The sequence below is a fragment of the Nycticebus coucang genome, chromosome 17 (assembly GCF_027406575.1).
Source record: "Nycticebus coucang isolate mNycCou1 chromosome 17, mNycCou1.pri, whole genome shotgun sequence".
NCBI classification, from domain to species: Eukaryota; Metazoa; Chordata; class Mammalia; order Primates; family Lorisidae; genus Nycticebus; species Nycticebus coucang.
This window is the reverse complement of record NC_069796.1, coordinates 134,649-153,949: the sequence shown is the minus strand read 5'-3', so window position 1 is coordinate 153,949 and position 19,301 is coordinate 134,649. Positions and strand designations below refer to the sequence as shown.

Below are 19,301 nucleotides of genomic sequence, written 5' to 3'. Positions count from 1 at the left end.
AGATGAAAAAATTCTTGAGACTGTTCATGCACAACAACGTGAATATATTTAACACTACTGAACTGTATGCTAAAGAAGGTTTAAGGTGGTGAATTTTATGTTATCTGTATTTTACCACAATCCTGTGTGAGAACACAGACACTCAGAGTCCACCCACATTCACACTCAGCGTTGTAACACAGGTGGCCCAGGAGCAGCAGGCCCTGGATTCGGTATAGGTAAGATGTGAGGAGGAGGAGGGCAGCTCACCTGTGAGTGCCATTGGAGGCCACCCAGGCATCAAACAGCTGTGTGGCATAGGTGCGACACCCCGTCAGGTTGTGGGCACAAGCAAATTCCAGCAAGGCCGACCGCAGCTCCCGCACCGAGGGGGGGCCCTCATCAGTCCATGTCTGTTGTTGGATTTGGTTTTGAAGTAATTTAAATACTCTCGTCTAGAGAAACAAAATAGATTATAATAAATTAGTAATAATTAGGGCAATCAAAAAAATTAGGACAGTTAGATCTCTTTTCCCCAACATTTTCTCAATGAGGAAAAAAGGGGGAACACAGATATTACCCACTATGTCACCTGCTGTGGGAAGCCCACACACGGGGGCCAGGGGTGGGGGCGGAACCACCCAATAACAAAGGACACAAGAGGCTGCTACAGCCCCGGGGCTATTGATGACACAACTCAAAGAATTAATGACTTCTGTGCAGTGGGGAACATTTCTGCTGGGTGTACTCAGCTAGAAGTTACTGTCCTGCCAAAAAGTATCACTTTAACCACTGCTGAAAGGAAGTTAGAACTTCTTGACTCTTTGACTTCAGGATCTATAAACCCATAAAGCAATGAGAGAAAAACGTACTTCTTTACTGACAGTTAATGTTTAAATGTTTCTGAATCCAATATTAACAGTATATTTAACATATCACCTAAGTTGATGCAATAACAAATTAATCTAACCATATTAGAAAAAAAAAAATGAAGCCTGCAAGGAAAAATATTTGGCTATATTTTGTTTCTTCTTCCAAAGAAGAAGGATTAAAAAATTTTTAATCCTACAAAATATATATATATACCGCAATGGGTACCCAGAAGCTGTTCACCCAGTCACCAGCTTTTAACATGCTCAACATTTGCTGTGAGCAAATGGTGTTTTTCTGGTTTTAGCTGAACCATATGATAGTTACAGGTAATAAAACTATCATTAGATTTCATTTGGAGTAAAGAACAAGGCTGATTCAGTGAGTACTGCTAGCCTAGTAGTACAGATTTCATTTGTAATGAAATACAATGCCGTAACTCACAGCAATGAGGACATTCCCTACAGAACTATAACACTTTATCACACTTAAGAAAATTGAGTTATTTATTAACATCTTCAACTTTCCATTTTTATAGTTTCTTCTGAACATCACTGTTAAGTGTATACTGTAACACTAAGGAATCACTACAATTTTCATCTTTCTCCAGGACAAAAGCATAAAGGCTGTGCGCAGTGTATGGAAGTGCTTGCACACTGTGAGCTGTTGTGCGCGGAGGGTGAGGACATCATACTTTAAAAAGCATCACTTGATATACACATTTACAAATGCCATACCACAGCACACATCACAAGACATGGCAAATACCTGTGCAGCCTGCACCACAAAATGACCAACACAGATACACAATGCCTGGTTACAATAATATAAATGTTAGGCAGCAGTAATAAACACTAATATGTTTAAACATTGTATCCAAGGACTCCGAAATGTCTGCTATACCAATTCCTAACTACACATGTCAGATTTCATAGTTTTGACACTACCAGGATGCCCTAACATTAGAATAGAATTTGTAAGAGATAAGTTCTCTCTCTTGATGAAGTAAAAGTAACTTGGCTTTTCACTAACAGTATGAAGATAGATTCAAGCATTGAAAGAGCCTGATGTCAGACATACACGGAGTCTGCTGCACTTCTGTCCATCAGTCCCCTGAATCCTACCCTGAAAAATGTTCCCAATAAACACATTCCTGCCTAGAAAACGGAGACCACCAGGATGCAGGGGAGGAAGAGGAACTCAGGGGCAAACAGGAAAACTCCCCAAAGGTCCATCTCGTTGTACTAAGTTTAGCATCTGTGTTCTTAGAACAGGGACCTCTTAGGGTAAGTTCCAAGTGCTACCTGAGAGCCAAGCCCGAAGCAGGGTTCAAGGAACGAGTTGGGGAAGAAGAGCTCTACCATTACGGAATTTAAGCAGGTGGACAGCTTCCATGTAGGCAGGCACTCTGCCTCCTCTCAGGACATATTCAGAAGCAACGCCACCCTTTAATAGTGAGAAAGTTAGAGAGACGTACTCAACTTATCCACGGGTCCCAGGTTGAACAATGTTCCCCCTGCCCCCAAACTTCATACCTGCCTAGAACCTGTGATTGTGACCTTATTTGGGGACAGGGCCTTTGTAGATGCCATCAAGTTAAGATGAGGACATAGTGAATTACAGCTGGCCCTACTTTAGTGCCTGCTGTCTTCCTGAGAGGGAAAGCTGGACACAGAGACATAGGGATATCACTGGCAGAGGCAGGGACTGGGGTGTGGCATCTACAGCAGGGCTGTTGGCAACCCCCAAGCTGGGGGCCTGGAGCACAGCCCTCTTCAGAAGACCAAACCCTGACCTGCCAATTCCTCCTTTGGGACTTCCAACCTCCAGAACTAAAATAGAACAGATTTCTGTTATTTTAAGACATCAAGTTTATGATTTTTTGTAATGACAGCCTTAGGAAATTAATATACTACTGCAAAATAAGTCTAGAATTAAAAATATGCATATATGATAGAATAAAGTGTTGCTGAGATAACTGGATACCACATTGTTAAAAGGAATCTTGGAGTCTGCCTGACACCATGCACAAGAATCAAGTCCAGATAGATCACAGATGTAAAAGTAAAAGGTAAAACTGTGAAGTTTCTAGAAGACAACACAGGATATCTTAGGATAGACAAATATTTTATATACAGTAAAATTAAGAAGTTATATTAATCAAACAATATCATTAAGATGAAAAAAGCAAGACGGAGTGGGAGAAGGTATTTGTAGATATAACAAAGGATTCGTATCTAGAATGTATGAAGTTGATTTGATTTCTTACAAATCAATAAGGAAAATGAAAACAATTAAATAGAAAAAATAAAAGATTCAAGAATTTCACTGAAGAATCTCCAGTGGTCAATAAACACATCAAAAAGAAATGCATCTTCACCAGTCAGTAGGAAAATGCAAATGAAAGCCAAGATTTCAGTACTACCATGCACCCATCTGAATGGCTGAAAGAAAAAGATTCACTGTGAATAATTAAGTTATCAGCAAGGATACAGAGCACATGGGATTCTGACACACTGCTGAAGGAACAGCTTTGAGAAATTATTTGGGAATACTGTAGTGACTATACCAATGTTGTAACTCATTTAATTCCATTTCTGGACATAGGCCCAATAGAAATTCATACTAAAGACACATATAAGAACGTTCATAGCTGTGCTGTTCATGCTAGCTCTAAACTATAGATGCCCAGACGTCTGGCTGGCTCGTGGTCAATCACTTTACCACCCTAACAGTAGGGGGTTGATACTGGATTCTAAGTTTGTCTTAATGAGACTTGTAAGTTACCTGCATACTTCTTGGAAAGGTACAAAAATACTGTAAAAATGTATAGTTATTAACACTTCAAATATTAAAGTATCTCATAAGTTGACACTTCATTTTCAAGAGAACAACTAGATGCAGCTCCATTATTTTAGCCCTGAGATGCATAATCTATAAGCTTTTCTTAATGTAAAAATCTCAGTATTAACAAGAAAAAAAAAACTTACCAAGAAAGAAAACCTTAATTTTTCCAACAAAAGCATGCTGAAAAGATGACACTGTTAGAACACTAATTTAAAACATGGCAACATAAGACGAAGAACAGGGTTTGGAGTAAAATTAATCTGGGTTTGAATTTCAGCTTTTAATTTACTAGGTATGTGACTTTGGAAAAGTAATCCAGTGTCCTCATTCATGTGGTAGAGGTAGAAATCCCTGCCTTGGCACTGCGTGCATGGTACCCGAGGTAATCCACACATACGAGGCACTAAGCACGGTGTGCAGAGGCAGTGAGCATTCAAATCTACGTGGTGTGGTGAGTGTCACTCACACATTCACTCAGCATTTACTGAGTGCCACCGCTGGCCAGCTCATACATCAGGCACTGTTTCGTATTAGGCCTGCTAGCGCAAAGCCTAATGAAACAGACGCTACTACTGTAAATATCTTAACCATTAGAAGACACCTCAGAAATCATCTTGCTGAAGCACCTCCTCGGGGTCAGATCTGAAACTTGTTGAGGAGGGAGCTCTTCACAATCTGTGTGGCCATCTGCCCCACATCCCCGTAAGAATCATGTATGCGATGAGAGAGATGTGAGGAACAATGGAGGCAGAAAGAGGGTGACTTTTCTAAAAAATTACTTAATCCAACCTCTTCTTTTTACTAGTGAGTAGGATATCAAAACCCCCCAAAACTTATCTAATTCCTGGTCTAATATTTTCTTTCTTTCTCTGAAAGCTGCCTTTTGCCTGGGGCCCTAAAAAATCTGTTTAGTTTTTAAGCAAACTCTTTTGTCAGAATGTTATAATTTAAAGAATTAGATAAAAATAAAAAAATTTTTCAGTCTCTTATAAGTTTTTAAAGATTCATTCAATAGTTTAGTACTGGAAGCATCTAATAACAAGATACTACTAGCTTAGAGCAAGCAACTTGTTTTGAGACAGGTGAAACACTCCAACACTGAGACTCCTTTAGAGGTCCCAGAGAAAGCTGCACCTACCAGCACCATTATCTATTAGACGGTTATCAGCAAGAACTCCTACACAGAATATTCTCAACAAATGTGACTGCCATCTTATAATGATCCCTGAAAAATTAATGAGATCTACTTTCAAAAGGTCAAGCATTCATTGTATGAAAATAAAACAGGAACTGAACAGAGAAATAATGTTTTCCCGTCACCCCATTTTCACAGCAGTGTCAAAGTCTGTATTTTCATATTCAAACAAGATCATATGATACTAAGCCTTTATCAGCTCTACATGGTGACCAACGACATTCTGATTCAAGGTTTTCACAGCCAAGGAAGTAAAGAAAGCAGAACCCTGGCTGCCTTTGAGCTCATTCCTGGCTGAGTGGAGCCACAGGCAGCGATGTGCAGGGCTAGCAGCAGAGCAGCCTTACCACAAGCCTTGAGGCCAGATCCATGCGGCCCAGCTTTTCAAGGAGGTCAAAGATGAGGCCTGTCTGGAACAGGGCTTCAGTGATAGGTGCAGTATCATTTTCATTTCGAAGATAATCGATCAAATCAAAGGCCCTCTGGAGAGGCACTCTGCCTAGGCTAATGAATAAAAGAACAGAAGGGTGAATATGCAGAGAAGTACCCAGAGTAAGATTTTACATCTGATGGTAACTCTGGAAGACCAAAAATTTAAGCTTAGAGTAGCATTCTGTAAAGTTATACTAAATCTTGTATTTGATTAAGTTTATGTGGCCCAAGGTAAAAGATGCATTTCAAGACAAAGCTAAACCTCAACAAAGCTCATTTTTGTGCCTTATGTTTTTCTCTAAATTGCTACTGACTCACCTAAAGTATTACAGTGTCTTGGGTGAGAAAAGGTAAAAGTATTAATTTATTTATTTGTTAATTACTCATATTTACCAGAGGAAAGGGTATAGCATAGAGAATATCTGAATCAGAAAAAAAAATTGTTGGTTGTATGAGAATTTGTCAAACTTCTTAAGGCAAAGTGAATTTATATATAGTATATTTAAATTAACCATTTATAAAAATAATGCAGTGATGGCTGAGATGATATAAGAAGGTCATGTCATAAAAAATTAACCAAATGGGTGCAACAAGGTCAGACAGAATATGCTTGAGTCTTCCTTGCGTTTCTAAGCTCATTATTGATCCAATTTGGTAATACTGTATCTTTACATGAGGTCCCTGTTATTTTTGACTTTGGGATTGCAGAAGATGTGAGGTGGTTAAAAAGCCAAGTGGCACACAGACAAGGAAGTGCCAGTCAGTGACACAACCTCACAACCAACAGGTCAGCATGAAACCTCATGCTGACACTAGTTGATGCTTGGAAAGAATTCTCTTATGAAATTAGAGAAAATCAAACTCCTTTATCAATTTATTCAGAAAAATATGTATCGTGTTTTTTTTGGTATCTAGTCCCAAATTATTATTAAATATCTTGTCTTATGTTACTTAATTGTTCAATATGTTTGTAGCTGATGTTTCTACATAGGTCATGAAATCCCTGGAGGCAAAGAGCATGTCTTATATTTTCCTGATCCTCCAGAATGAATGGCACCAACACATTCTAGTTCTTTCAAACTACTTTCCATAAATGTTCTTCACCTCAACAGACTTTTAAAAACAAAACAAAACAAAACAAAACAAAGCTGAGGCAAGTTTACCCTACCCTGCAAGTTCAAAGATGTTGTTGATGAGGTTGGCTCGGTCCTTGTCGCTCAGAACATGAGGGTTCACTCTCAGCTGTGTCATCAGTGCCTCCCAGTCATCACTGGCATAATGCACGAGGTAGTAGCCATTCATGTCTGCGTTGACTTTGACCCACTGCACGTCCTCTGTAAGGTTGACAATGCCTGATGGAGACCAAAACAGGACAGATAAGAAAGAAGACAATAGGGTAAGGGAAAAAAATGAGATGAGTGGTTTGATTCAAAGTTAAGATGGGTTATTTGCCTCCCAGTGCAGTTATTGTGCTAGTGTCACCACTGTCACTTAACAATTATTTATTTACTGTGCATGTCTGGCTCTAGGCTGGATGCTGGAAATCGAACCGTGAACAAAACAGAAAATATGTATCATTAAGAGCTACTGACAGAAAAAGAAAATAAAGCATTCAACAGAAACACACAAAAGAAATGCTTCATTTCCCAAGGGAAGATCAGGAGAGGCTTCTTGAAAAATACGACATTCAGGCACGGTGGTTCCTGCCTGTAATCCTAGCACTGTGGAGGCTCGCAAGAGGATCACTTGAGCCCAGGAGTTTGAGGTTGCAGTGAGCTACAAAGATGTCACTGCACTCTACCCAGGGTGACACAGCGAGACTCTGTCTATAAAAAAAAAACAGAAATGACATCCAAGTTATCATTTCTTGCTCTTTTTATTTTCATTGCTGTTTTTAGAAGAGATGGTGGTCTTGCTATGTTGCCCAGGCTGAATCTTAACTCTTGGGATCAAGGCATCTTCCTACCTTAGCCTCCGGAGTCACTGGAACCACGAAGTTGTCTTTCTTCTAAGAGACTTCACAACATACAGGTGTTAGCCAAGAGAGGAATGTAGAGCCAAGACCAAGTGCTCAAGGCCCAGAGAGAGTGTGCATGGCATCCACGCACTGGACTGGCTGCCCAGCCCGAGCTCATCACGGCTGGAGAGGACAGGAGAGAGGGAAAGAGGGAGACGGCATGCAGGGTGGGGCATCGGGAAGATGGCAGCAGGACCACAGACAGCACGCGCCAGGTCAGTCAGCATCACTGTAGTGTTAGTGAAGGAATAACAAACAAAGCCATTTGGAAAAGTCACACAGTTCAAAGTCAGCAAAATAAACATCAGGGAAGGCTTACAGTTTCATTAGGGAGAAATAAGAAACAACTAAGCTAAAAGAAAAGAAAAGTGATAAGCACTTTTCAGGTCCCTAGTATTACACATAGAAATGCTAAGGGCACTGTTAGAAATGGCTGTGGAATTATTTAAACTCATGTATGAATAACAAAGAGCTATCTGACTACAAAACATATATATAAATTTTAGAAATTCTCAAATTACTAATCAAGAAATGTACTTTGATAAAGTTGATGACAAGGATGTAGACTTAATATAATAGGGGCATGCTTCTAAGTGTCTGAGGCTTACTATTTATTAGAACATAAGCTCCATGAATTTACTGTTTGTTTACTGCCCCTAGAACAATGCACCTAGCAGGTGCTCAAAAAATACTTATTGAACTAGTGAATGAGCAAACAAATAAAGGCTATAGCATAAAAAATAGTATAAAATCACATCCAAATAAAATTTGTTTTTTTCCTCCATTTATAGTAATGAATACTTTTTAAATTTCTAAAATTATAAGAAAAAGAGTAAAAAAAAAAACTAAACTTAGACAATGCCAGAATTTTATGTTTCCTACAAACTTTTTCTTAAACATGATTTAGTTGATTAAATATTTTATACAGATCTATACATAATTTGTTTGATCATTTTTCACCTATCAGATCCCAATCTCCTATTCTGAAATATTTAAGCTGTTTTAAAATGTTCACATCATAATAATTTATGTAGTAAAGTTTTTGTATATAAAATGCTTTATAAACATGTTTTAAACCCAAGGGTTATGTTAGTACCTGAAGCCTTACAATTATGTCAATCTCAAAAGCATGGATTATTCAAATTCATCAAATTCTTTTAATATCTTTGTTACTCCAATTCTACTGATACTGTATATGTATTTTATTTAGTAAAATAAAATAAAATGAAAAGACATTCTGCTCATGTCTAAGTAGGGCATATAAGCTAATAATTCTTTTCCATTAAAAATTACATGCTAATTTCTGTTGATTAGGGAAGACCAACTGCATAGGGCGTGTCACCCTTCCAGGCCAGCTGAGCGGCGTCAGGGACACTCTCGATAGCAGCAGCAGCTGCCCTGAGTGGGAAGCACTTTAACAAGCCTGTGATTAATGAAATATGCTTTGTCACTCTCCAGGTCACCAAACATAACCTCCTACAGAGGTTTCACCAAGAAAGAACCTTGGGAAGGAGGACTGCAGGCCCCATGCCCCCCTTAGCCCCAGAGGAGCCAGGGATGACCAGTGTGGCGACTGCTGGATGGGTGGGTGTGGGGACACTGACGCATGGTGTCCAGGCTGATGAGCAAGTCACCAAGTTGAGAATCCAGCCAGGTCTGGGTGGTAGAGAAGGGGGATACATCTGGGAGCCCACATGAAATCATCACTGTCATCGGGATGACAGGACTGAAGCAGGGCAGCCAACTGCACAGAAGACTGATGCTAGTCCCTGTCAGTTCTCTTGAACATCAGACAAAGGACTAAAACCACAGGTATCAAAAAATAATAGCTTTGGGCGGCGCCTGTGGCTTGGTGAGTGAGGCGCCGGCCTCATATACCAAGGGTGGCAGGTTCAAACCCAGCCCTGGCCAAACTGCAATAAAAAATAGCCGGTCGTTGTGGCAGGCGCCTGCAGTCCCAGGTACTCGGGAGGCTGAGGCAAGAGAATCACTTAAGCCCAGGAGTTGGAGGTTGCTGTGAGCTGTGTGACACCACGGCACTGTACCAAGGGCAACAAAGTGAGATTCTGTCTCTAAAAAAAATAAAAAATAATAGCTTTACACAGTTGGGAAGCAACTATATCCTGCAGTTCAAATGTGTATGAGGCTATCTGCACATGTTCTTAATTTATTATAATCATTAACAGATTAATGGTTCAATTTGCACAACCCATTGTACAGTAAAAAAGAATGAGCAACTCTAATCTAAAATGCCAAAAGCCCAGATGAAGTGATCTAATAGTGATTTTTTAAAAAAATTTGTCAATGAGCAATGAAAACAAACTACTGTTTTACAAAGAAGCTTTAAAGTATTAAAACAGGGTACAGGGTTCAGGTAGGTGAGCCTTATACCCCATTCAGAAGATCCCCTTCTCAAGGACCCCTTTCTTCCTCCTTTATTTGATTAGGGAGGAAAAGGCAAGGGCAGAGAATGGCAGATGGTAAATATTTTAATTACTATATTCCCTTCTTCCTCCTTTCTTCCCAGCCACCTTCCTCCCTAGTGACTTGCTTTTTAGTTTCATAGCAGTGTTTCCGGTACAGTGATATCCTTTCAGAAAATAATGTTTCAAGTTAGATTTAATACAAAACCCTCCTATAGTTAAAGATATTAGGTGTAAGTAAGATGTGGATGGTGGGGGTAGAAAGGAAAGAGGAAAATTTTTTTTAGTATAATTTCTCCAATAATTGCCCAGGAAAATGGCCCCTTCCAGCTCTTCCTATGCACAACAAATGTTAATTGTTCAAAACTCTCGTCCATGTACAGAGGAAAAGTGACAATGATATTGACTAAATATAAATCCCACATAGGACTGAACTAAGGGACTAATCCTGAAGACACATGAAAATACACTGTAGTCGTAACAAACTAGACAGCATTAGGATAACACTGCACTAAGACACACAGCATAAAATAGGCCTGAAGTCACCCTCTTGGCCACATTTCTTTTCAGAGTAGAAAAATTGAAAATGATATCAAAATAATAGTACTTCTCACTGGGAGCATTAGAAGCCAAGAAGACTCAACTGTCTACAGGGTCAAACACTTTTGTTAAGGATGGGATGTTTCCAGTGTGGACTCTCAGACCCTGAATAACAGAAATTACGACAGCACCTGTGTCACACTGTGCAGAGGCAGTGGCAGGTGCAGCATCATGTGGGGCCCAGCTGCAGCTCCAGACTGAACCAGGTACACTATAGCACATTTTGTACATCGTCCTTCACTAAGAATCATTTCAAATGAAGGGAAATAGAAGATATCTTTTCAGCAGTCTTTGAAAACTCCTTTCCTAGAATTTTTATAGTGGTATTTGAAATCAAGTCACTTTACTATACACTAAAATTTATTCATTCAGTAAATTATTGTGTGCCTACTGAGTGCTAGCCACCATCCCATCCCTACCCTCGATGGCAGACACATCTGATGCAGGGCTGGGTAGAAGTGAAGCAGCATTTACATTACACTACAGGTGGGGAAGTGGAGAACATCTTTAGACATGTGAACGGGGCCATCATGGGGGAAAGAGAGCCTCTTGGAACAAGTAAAGGCTGAGCTGAGTTCTGAAGAATGAGCAGGAGTAGGTCAAGGCCAAGAGAGCAGGTGCTCTTCAAGGGAGCCAGCCCCCGCAAAGGCCCAGGGACAGTGGGCAGAGCCGGGTGCTCAAGCTGCTGCAAGTATTTCTGTGCAGTGAATGCCAGGTAAGGGCTATGCTGGCTAAAGTAGGGAAATATGAGTTAGTCTATGGGATTAAACTCTCAAAAATAGTTTAATAACCTCACATGTAAACTGATCTAAAAAGAGATAATAAAACAGATTTCCTGTCATCCAAATATTTCTCATATCATCAAAAAGTAACATATTAGATTACATACTAGCAGGAGGTTTAAAAAAATTTCCTTATTGGTCCCTATCAAATTCTTCAGTCATGTTTTCCTATGCTGTGGGCGGCAGGGAGCTGGCTTGCCTGTTCTCTTGCATCAGAGATGATCTCTCCAGGGCCCATGTGAGGTTAGAGTTCTGTTTCATCAGAGCAATCCCCTGCGCCTCTAGCTATGCTTTCAGAGAATGATGATGTCACCACCTGCTCCTAGGACTTTACGTCAGGAAATTGCTGTTGTCTCTGTAACACTCCACTGTGGTCACACTGCGATGAAACTGTCACACTCATGTATTCCGGGAGTATATCAAATGTTGGCCACACACTGGAAGGGCAATTAATTCTATGTATCAAGTCACAGAAGGCAAAGCAGTTTTCATTTTTGACAAGCATTCCTAAGAAAAAGTTTATGCATTTAAGACCCCAAATTTTTATTGAGGCATTTTTTTTCTTATAAAGATAAATGGTAAAGTAAGTATCTAACAATAGGGAAAATTAATACAAATACTGTATATGGTAACTTAAAAAAAATATGGCAAGAGCCAGGCATAATAGTAAACGCCTATAAGCCCTACTCAGGAGCTTGAGGCCAGCCTGGGCAAAACAGCAAGAGCCCAGCTCTAAAATTAATAAATAAATGAACAAATGAATGAATGAATAAATAAATTTCTCAAAAAGAGAAAAGGCAAGATACAAAAAATACATGTACACAATGATTTCAACTAAGTAAAAAAATATTAAAAATGACTAAAAAATAATCATGACAGGCTAACAAAAATTTGTTTTCTATTTTCCAGATTTTATATAATATAGTTACATTATGTTTAAAGATTTTTTTCAGTGACAACATTAACAATGGCAGTTGATGTTTATTTGGTATGTAACACACTGCTGTGGATGTGCCATATAAATGAACCAATTAACTTCACCACAGCCCCACAGAGTAAGTATCATCACTTTCCTCTCAATAGCTGAGGGAAGGAAGCTGGGAGAGGTGACGTAACTCATCTAAAACCATACAAGTGGTCAGTGGCAGAGAGGAGGACTTAACCAGACAATCTGGCTACAAAATCCGCTCTCCTGGCTCTAAGCTATACTCACCTCTCAAGAACATAGGCTTAAATACAGATCCAGATTCAAACAGAAACTTTCCCTTTATCACTAATCTACAATGAAGCATCACTAATGGTTCCTACAGAACCCAAGAGCCTTTTATTTTTTTAGGGTTTACATTCAGAGGACACGCGGTGTGGCCTTCACAGGGATCTAACACATGGTCAGAAACCACATTTCAGCTGCTTTTTGTAGACACCTTGCAGTCAGCACGTGCCACCTTCACATTTTATCATCCCCTCCTGTCTGCTGTCAGAGTGTGTTTGGTCTACTTTCTCATTACCAAAAGATATGTATCATGTCTGAAGGATATACCATAGTGACTATTCAGTCCAAGTTAAGGTCACAAACCACCCTTTTTATTACATGAGCATCACTAAGGGTGACTGTTATCACAATCAGACAGCACAGGACACTTTAAGAAACTGCTCTACTTTACTACTTCTCACTTTGTCACATAAAATACTTAACTAGGATATAAAAACACAGATATTCGTTATTTTCTACTGCCTGCATGTTGCCTGCAGCTTTTGGTTCCTTATTTTACGTGAATAAAGGCTGATGTTGTGCAGGAAGTGTGGAACTGCAGGACTGTACTCGTGTCTGGGGTGGGACTCACGGCACACACTGTAGTGTGACCTCCTATCTGCTCTTCAGTCAGATTTTTAATATTACCTAATTTCTTATCAGAAAGGTATTAATTATAGTCAAACCTGATTTCTTGTCCAGTAACGATACCGATTGATGTTTTGAATAATTTCTTCCTCCAGTAACATAGGATAGTGGAATATGCCATAGGTAGCTGTGAAAAGAAAATATCGGAAAATTGCTAATCTTTTCATTATTCCAGTTAGTTACATGTGATTTGCTGGGTTTTTGGTGAGGGAAGTTAAGGAGGGCAGAAAGGTGAAATTTTTCAAGCTATTCTCAAGAAGGGGTAATCTTACTACCTTTAATAAGAATTTACCATTGAAAAACATTTAAAAATACTTCAACTCAAGTATGTAAAAGAGCATGAAAGGAAAGGGTGTGTACCTTGCATCTGAAGGCTGAATTTCAGGCTTCATATTTAAAAAAAATCTCTCTTGTTGTATAAAAAGTTCCTTTCCTTTTCTTTGAACAGTTACTAAAGGAAATCCTTTCTGCAGGGTCCAGGTTTTCATCATTTTCTTTACATCTAGGGTTTTGTTTGTGACCTAGAAAAAAAGAATAAATTATTATTGCTTAGAAACAAAACTTGGTCACAAAAATTGGACAGTTTAATTTGTCTGTAGCCCACTTTCCCTACCACATTCTATTATGACCACATTTAATGTTAACATAGGGCGTGGTGGCTCACACCTGCAATCCCTGCACCAGGGGGACTGAGGAGGAGTCACCTGAGCCCAGGAACATGAGGCTGCCATGAGCTGTGACGCCAATGCATTCCAGCCAGGCAACAGAGTGAGACCTTGTCTTAATAAAAAAAAAAACACATGGCGGTGCCTGTGGCTTAAAGGAGTAGGGCACCGGCCCCTTATAACAGAGGTGGCAGATTCAGCTCTGGCCAAAAACTGCAAAAAAAACAAAACAACACACACGGAGCATGAATCTTGAGTTTATACTTCTAATCTAGGCAAATGAGTAAATGAGCGGCTGCTGACAGGAAATAACTTGGGATAGAATTAAGTGCCAATGAGGGAGTGAGAAAAGTGCCATGTTGGGAGTGGCATGTGTTCACACACACAGTTCCTTAAGATTAAAGTCCCTAAACTCATTCAGATTAAAATCCTTGAGAAAGAATAACCTTTCTTCTGAGTCATTGCACTACCCTCAGAAGATTGAACCATGATGTCTGGTCTAGAAGCAGAAGCTGAGCTGCTCCATCCTGCTAGCCTCGGTGTCCGGCTCTCTCCCTCTCCTGCCTTTACCCTCATAAACAATGGTCTCTAAGGCCCAGCACAGTGGGGACTCCAGGGGGGACACCTGGGGGCAACAGCCTCAGTGAGTGAAATGTAAGCAGATCAACTGCCTTGACCTTAAGTCTTCCTAGAAAACAGTGCTATGCTTTTTTAATGGTTACAGGTCTTCTTTCTCAGAAAATACATGTACTTACCTACAAAATCTGGAATCCATGCCAGAGGTGCACAGACCCTTTAATGCCAACAGCCCAAGACATCTGGGATCAATTATTGATAAGCAGTTTTTGAACAGCTGTTTCTTTAAAGCATGTAGGTTGAACTTATGATCCAAATTATTTTTCTAGATTACATATGGATTTGACTTGCAAGCAACTAAGTCATCATATACCTAAATTGATAATATCACTCCACTATGGCAGCCTCACCTCAGTCACCAGATGCCTATTTATTTAAAAGAATGGAGAAAATCTGACCAAATTAACTGTGATGTTCATTGTATATTGCTCATGACTCTGACCTATTTATTTCTGAACCAGAGGCTAGAGAGAAAATAGGTTTGCCCAAAGCAGGGTACTCCTGGGCCTACAGAAGGTGCTCACAGGGCAGGTGTACAACTTGATGTGGATGCTGGGAGACCTGAGGGTGACGTGGGGGACCAGGGTGGGACAGGAAAACAATGGTGCAAAGTGCAGTGAGGAATGTAGAAATGTGTGCTAAATGTCAAGAGGTAAGAGAATGAGTACTAAGTAAATAACAGCTTCCAAATGAAATGCTGCTACATGCTCAGAGACAACAGTGGCCTAGAAGCAACTGTTGAGTAATTATGACTGACCCCTTCTCTCACAGAGAACTCAAAGAGCAGGGAAAGTGTATCCCCTAGCAAAGGGTTAACAGCCAGAAAACACCAGGACTCACAAAAGTTGGGAAGCAAGAAGATCACATCACCAAGACACAGAGCAGGCTTCTTAACCCTGCGTGAGCAGGTGTGTGTGACGTTTCACACACATGTGGTTTTTCTGGGGAAGATGGCCAGAACTTCCACTGATTTCCCAAAGCAATGCAGAACTATCCATCTAGGTCAGGATATCAAACACAGATGCTTAGTAAGGGTCAAGCAGTCAGCATACATACGTTAAGCTGGCTGGGTTAGTGTACTGCTGTCAACGGTGACTTCTAACTAACCGCAATGCTTGTCAGGATCTCTGCTGGTGTGACAAAACCCTGACAGCAGGACGACCCAAGGGCCATACGCAGCTCCTAGAGTTGGCCTGTGAGATGCCACTTAGTCTAAAGGAGACAGCCACAGTGCACAAGAGATTCACAAAGCAGAGGGCAGACTCATCAATGGGAGAAAAATAACTGGACAAAGATACAAAATAGGAAGAGATTTTTGAAAAAAAAAATCAAATAATGAAAATACAGTGATTATTTATCAGTACAGAGAAGGAAACGTTTCTACAAAGCAGGAATGAAGATTAAGGTGCAGAATAAAGATGGCCACCCAAGGCCACACATGTTTTTGAACAAGTAAGAACAATACTCCCATTTCTTAACATGGAAGTCAGTGTTCCATCAGAAATATTTATATATTAAGTTCCAACCCCTTCTTAAATAACTATCTAGGGTACCACAAACTTATTTACACAGATGATAAAAACAGAAACAGAAGCACTGCTCTCTTCTTTCTGTAGGAGCTGAGTAAGTTTCCCTAGTCACTCACCTCATTGAAGCTATCCCACAGGTTGTCACTCTGAATAGACTCATAGCTGTGGTTATGCAGGTAAAGGACGATGGCATGTTGAAAAACATCTTCACTAAGGTAACTTTTCAGCATCAACAACAGAGAAGCTCCCTATTAAAAAAAAAAAAAGTGAGAAAAAAGGAAGAAAATAACAGAGTACTGCTGTGGAGCACGGAATTGAGAATCTAAAATTCAAAATATCATTCTAAACACATACTTTCATATATAGAACTTTGTTACGATACACCGTTTGTTATTTATTCCCAAATAAATAGATGTAGACTATGTTCAAATTGTCTTAAAATCATTTTAAAGTATTTGAAAAATAATGGGAGTAATTCCCATATGTTCTAATTTCACTGTAAGCCATTCTGTGTGACCTACCAGTATATCCAATGTTTTATTGTTAGTGCTAAAAAGCTAAGTATTTATAAATGTATTTTTAATAGGAAAACATGCTAAATTTTCTGTGGCATTCTCAGCTCCACCTCCAGGGCTTAAAGTGCCAGGTGAGTTCATAGGCACATGCTGCTGGAGACAGACAGCTGGCAGAGCTTTCCAAGGCCTCTTTGCTGGGCTGTATGTTAACTTCTAATTTTAGCATATTATGTTGTAAAGTAATCAAGACCTCTCTTTCTGCAGAGTCACTTCAAAATGTTTGTAATTAACAAAGGCACAGGGTAGTAGACACACACCAACAACTCACACTCTGCCACCACCATGAAGGCCACCCCAGATCTGCCCAAGCATGTCATCATCCTCAGTCTAAAAACAGCCACCACCTCCCCAGAGAAGCCTTTCCTAACTCAACATAGAATTCCTATTTCTTTATCTTCAATGGCAATTTATATTTCTTCCCATAAATGTTATGTTTTTATTTGCTCTTCCATGCTGTACACTAGTTGAGGGAAAAAATGAAAAGCTCAACCTGAATGCCTATTGCACAGTGGTCCTTGAGTAGTTTCTAAAGAATTTCACTTTCGATAAAAATGCAGCAATGTGAAGGCATCAAGATTACCAGTGTGGTGACTAATGGTCTACTGCTCTCGTACTTCACACCACACTCCAGCCTCTACCAACTTTCCCTCTGTACTGTGCCACTGCCATCAACAAAACAAAAACTGTAACATTCCTCATTTTAAAGGACTAAATGACTCCGTAACTCCTTCACTCCACACCTTCAGTCATCAAGTTATTTTTTGCTCCTCCTTTGCAGGAAGATCCCTCAAAGATCCCTGCATCTGCCATCTCCACTTCCTCTTTCCATTTTTTCTTAAGCCATTTTCTGACCATCATACTTCCCTAGAAGTGTTCCTGTGAAGATCCCTGCTGAACTTCCTGGCTGATCCAGGCAAACTCTGGGACTCACTCCCTCATTAACACACAGAGGTGCTTGCCGTGACTGACCGACCACTCCTCACAGGTCTTTGTGCGCTGGACCCTGGTGCTCCTGAGCCCTGCTTGCTGGCCAGGCCTCCCAGCCTCTTTCTCTGAGCCTTCTCTTCCTCCCACTGAGGGAAGTGCACCCTGGCATCTGATCTTTGGACCTGTGTTATTCTATCTAACTTACTTCCTAGTTGATTTCCCCAACTCCCAGATTTTTTTTTTTTTTTTTACCAGAGTCCCGAGTTTATCTCACCAGACTTTGCTTCCGAATTCTAGACTCATATCCAACCGCTTGCTTAGGACATCACCTGGATGTCTGATGTGCACCTCACACTCACTAAGAAATGGAATTTTTTTCTTCTTAGCCTGACTCTATGTACTATTGAAGATGAGAGTGATTGTTTACAAAGTAAGCCACACCATGGTACTTCCTTGACAAATAGCTTTTCATTTCACTTAGAGTAAAATCAAGGTCCTTACCACAGCCTAATAAGCCTACAATGATCTGACCCCTTAGAATTCCTCTGACGTCAGCAACTCCTTTACCCTCTGCGTGGATTACTACAGACACAATGGAGCTGGTGCTCGAACACGCAAAACAATCTCATATCTCAAGCTATGTGGGGTCCCCATGAATGGCTGAAGTGTGAAGCTGTGCAAAGACTCAAAAGGCTCAATATCAGTCAGAAGCATTACCATGGCTTGTTAAGGGGAAAGAATACCAGTAAAAAGGTACACAGGGCAAAGTCCAGAGGAAACCAGGCACAACCTTTTAAGAATTCCAGGGTTTTACTGGTGGCCAGTGATATAAGTACCTTCTGCCCAACATATACCAAAATTCCAGACTTGCCGAAGGAAAGGAGCTGTCTAGCACAAACAAAATTGTTGGTACAATTTAGGCACAATAAGCCACTCTTATCATGGTATGGTGGAAGCTCTCCTAAAATCCAAGTTCTCAGATGCCAGCCTAAGGCCAACCTTCCAAGCAGGGCTTTCAAAGGATAGTAGTCTCAGGCCCGCTACATCAACTCTGCACACAAGCTCTATGTCTTGGTTATTTCTTCTGTCTGGAACTCTATCATCCCAGAAAACTACAAGTGTTCAAATATCACCTTACTAGTAGCCCACCCTTGATACATTATATAAAACAGAATTTCCCCTGTCTCTCCCATTTCCCTCACCATGCTTTATTTCCATATTAGCACTTATCACTTAGCATACCACCTATTCATTTGTTCATTTGTATAGTGTCTAAGGGACACAGTCCACCTTGCTCCTCCAGGCATCCCCAGAACCTGAAACAATGGCTGGCATAAGGTTGGTACTTGCAGGATTTGCTAAACAAACAGATTTATGACTCAAAAGATGACCTGCATCAGTTAGGCTTGAAAACAATGAGACAGAATTGTGTCTGCTGGACACATTTCCCTAATGGCACTTACTTCAACTCCACACAATATTGATAAATTATCCAGTGTCCTATTTTGCTTAATTTTATGAAATATATGCCTGATTCCAATTCTGAAATAAGTAGTTACCATACTGACAGGGGTCAAGTAAGCTGTGAAAACACCATGACAAGAGACACTGATTCTAAGCTTGGAGGGTTGGGGTCAGGGGCAGAAAGAGCTGTCACAACAAATCCTAAAATAACTGCTCTGTTTAAATTTTGTGTAACAACAGAGCCAAAGTAAACAAGTTTAAAATTTTTCTTTAATAACAGGTCCAGTGTGGGCTTTTAAGTCACAGCATTAGCTCTAACTGGAAAATGCGTATAATTTTTAGAGATGGTGTCTCGCTATAATACCCAGGCTATAGCGCGGAGGCTGCTTACAGGCAGGACCACAGCCCACACTCCTGCCCTGAGTAGCTGGGACTACAGGAACCTACCTGTGCCTGGCTT

At 40.2% G+C, this 19,301-nt stretch overlaps 1 protein-coding gene across 2 annotated transcripts in view; it reads right to left on the bottom strand.

Moving 5' to 3' along the window:
- LNPEP (leucyl and cystinyl aminopeptidase) overlaps positions 1-19,301 on the bottom strand; it is a 139,027-nt gene that overhangs the window by 13,167 nt on the left and 106,559 nt on the right. For both annotated transcript variants that reach the window (XM_053566715.1, XM_053566716.1), the window contains exons 9-14: positions 15,992-16,123; positions 13,406-13,566; positions 13,084-13,172; positions 6,492-6,675; positions 5,239-5,395; positions 250-434 (exon numbers count right to left, since the gene is read on the bottom strand). In XM_053566715.1, the coding sequence (XP_053422690.1) occupies positions 250-434; positions 5,239-5,395; positions 6,492-6,675; positions 13,084-13,172; positions 13,406-13,566; positions 15,992-16,123 (908 nt within the window). The remainder of the gene's footprint in view (positions 1-249; positions 435-5,238; positions 5,396-6,491; positions 6,676-13,083; positions 13,173-13,405; positions 13,567-15,991; positions 16,124-19,301) is intronic.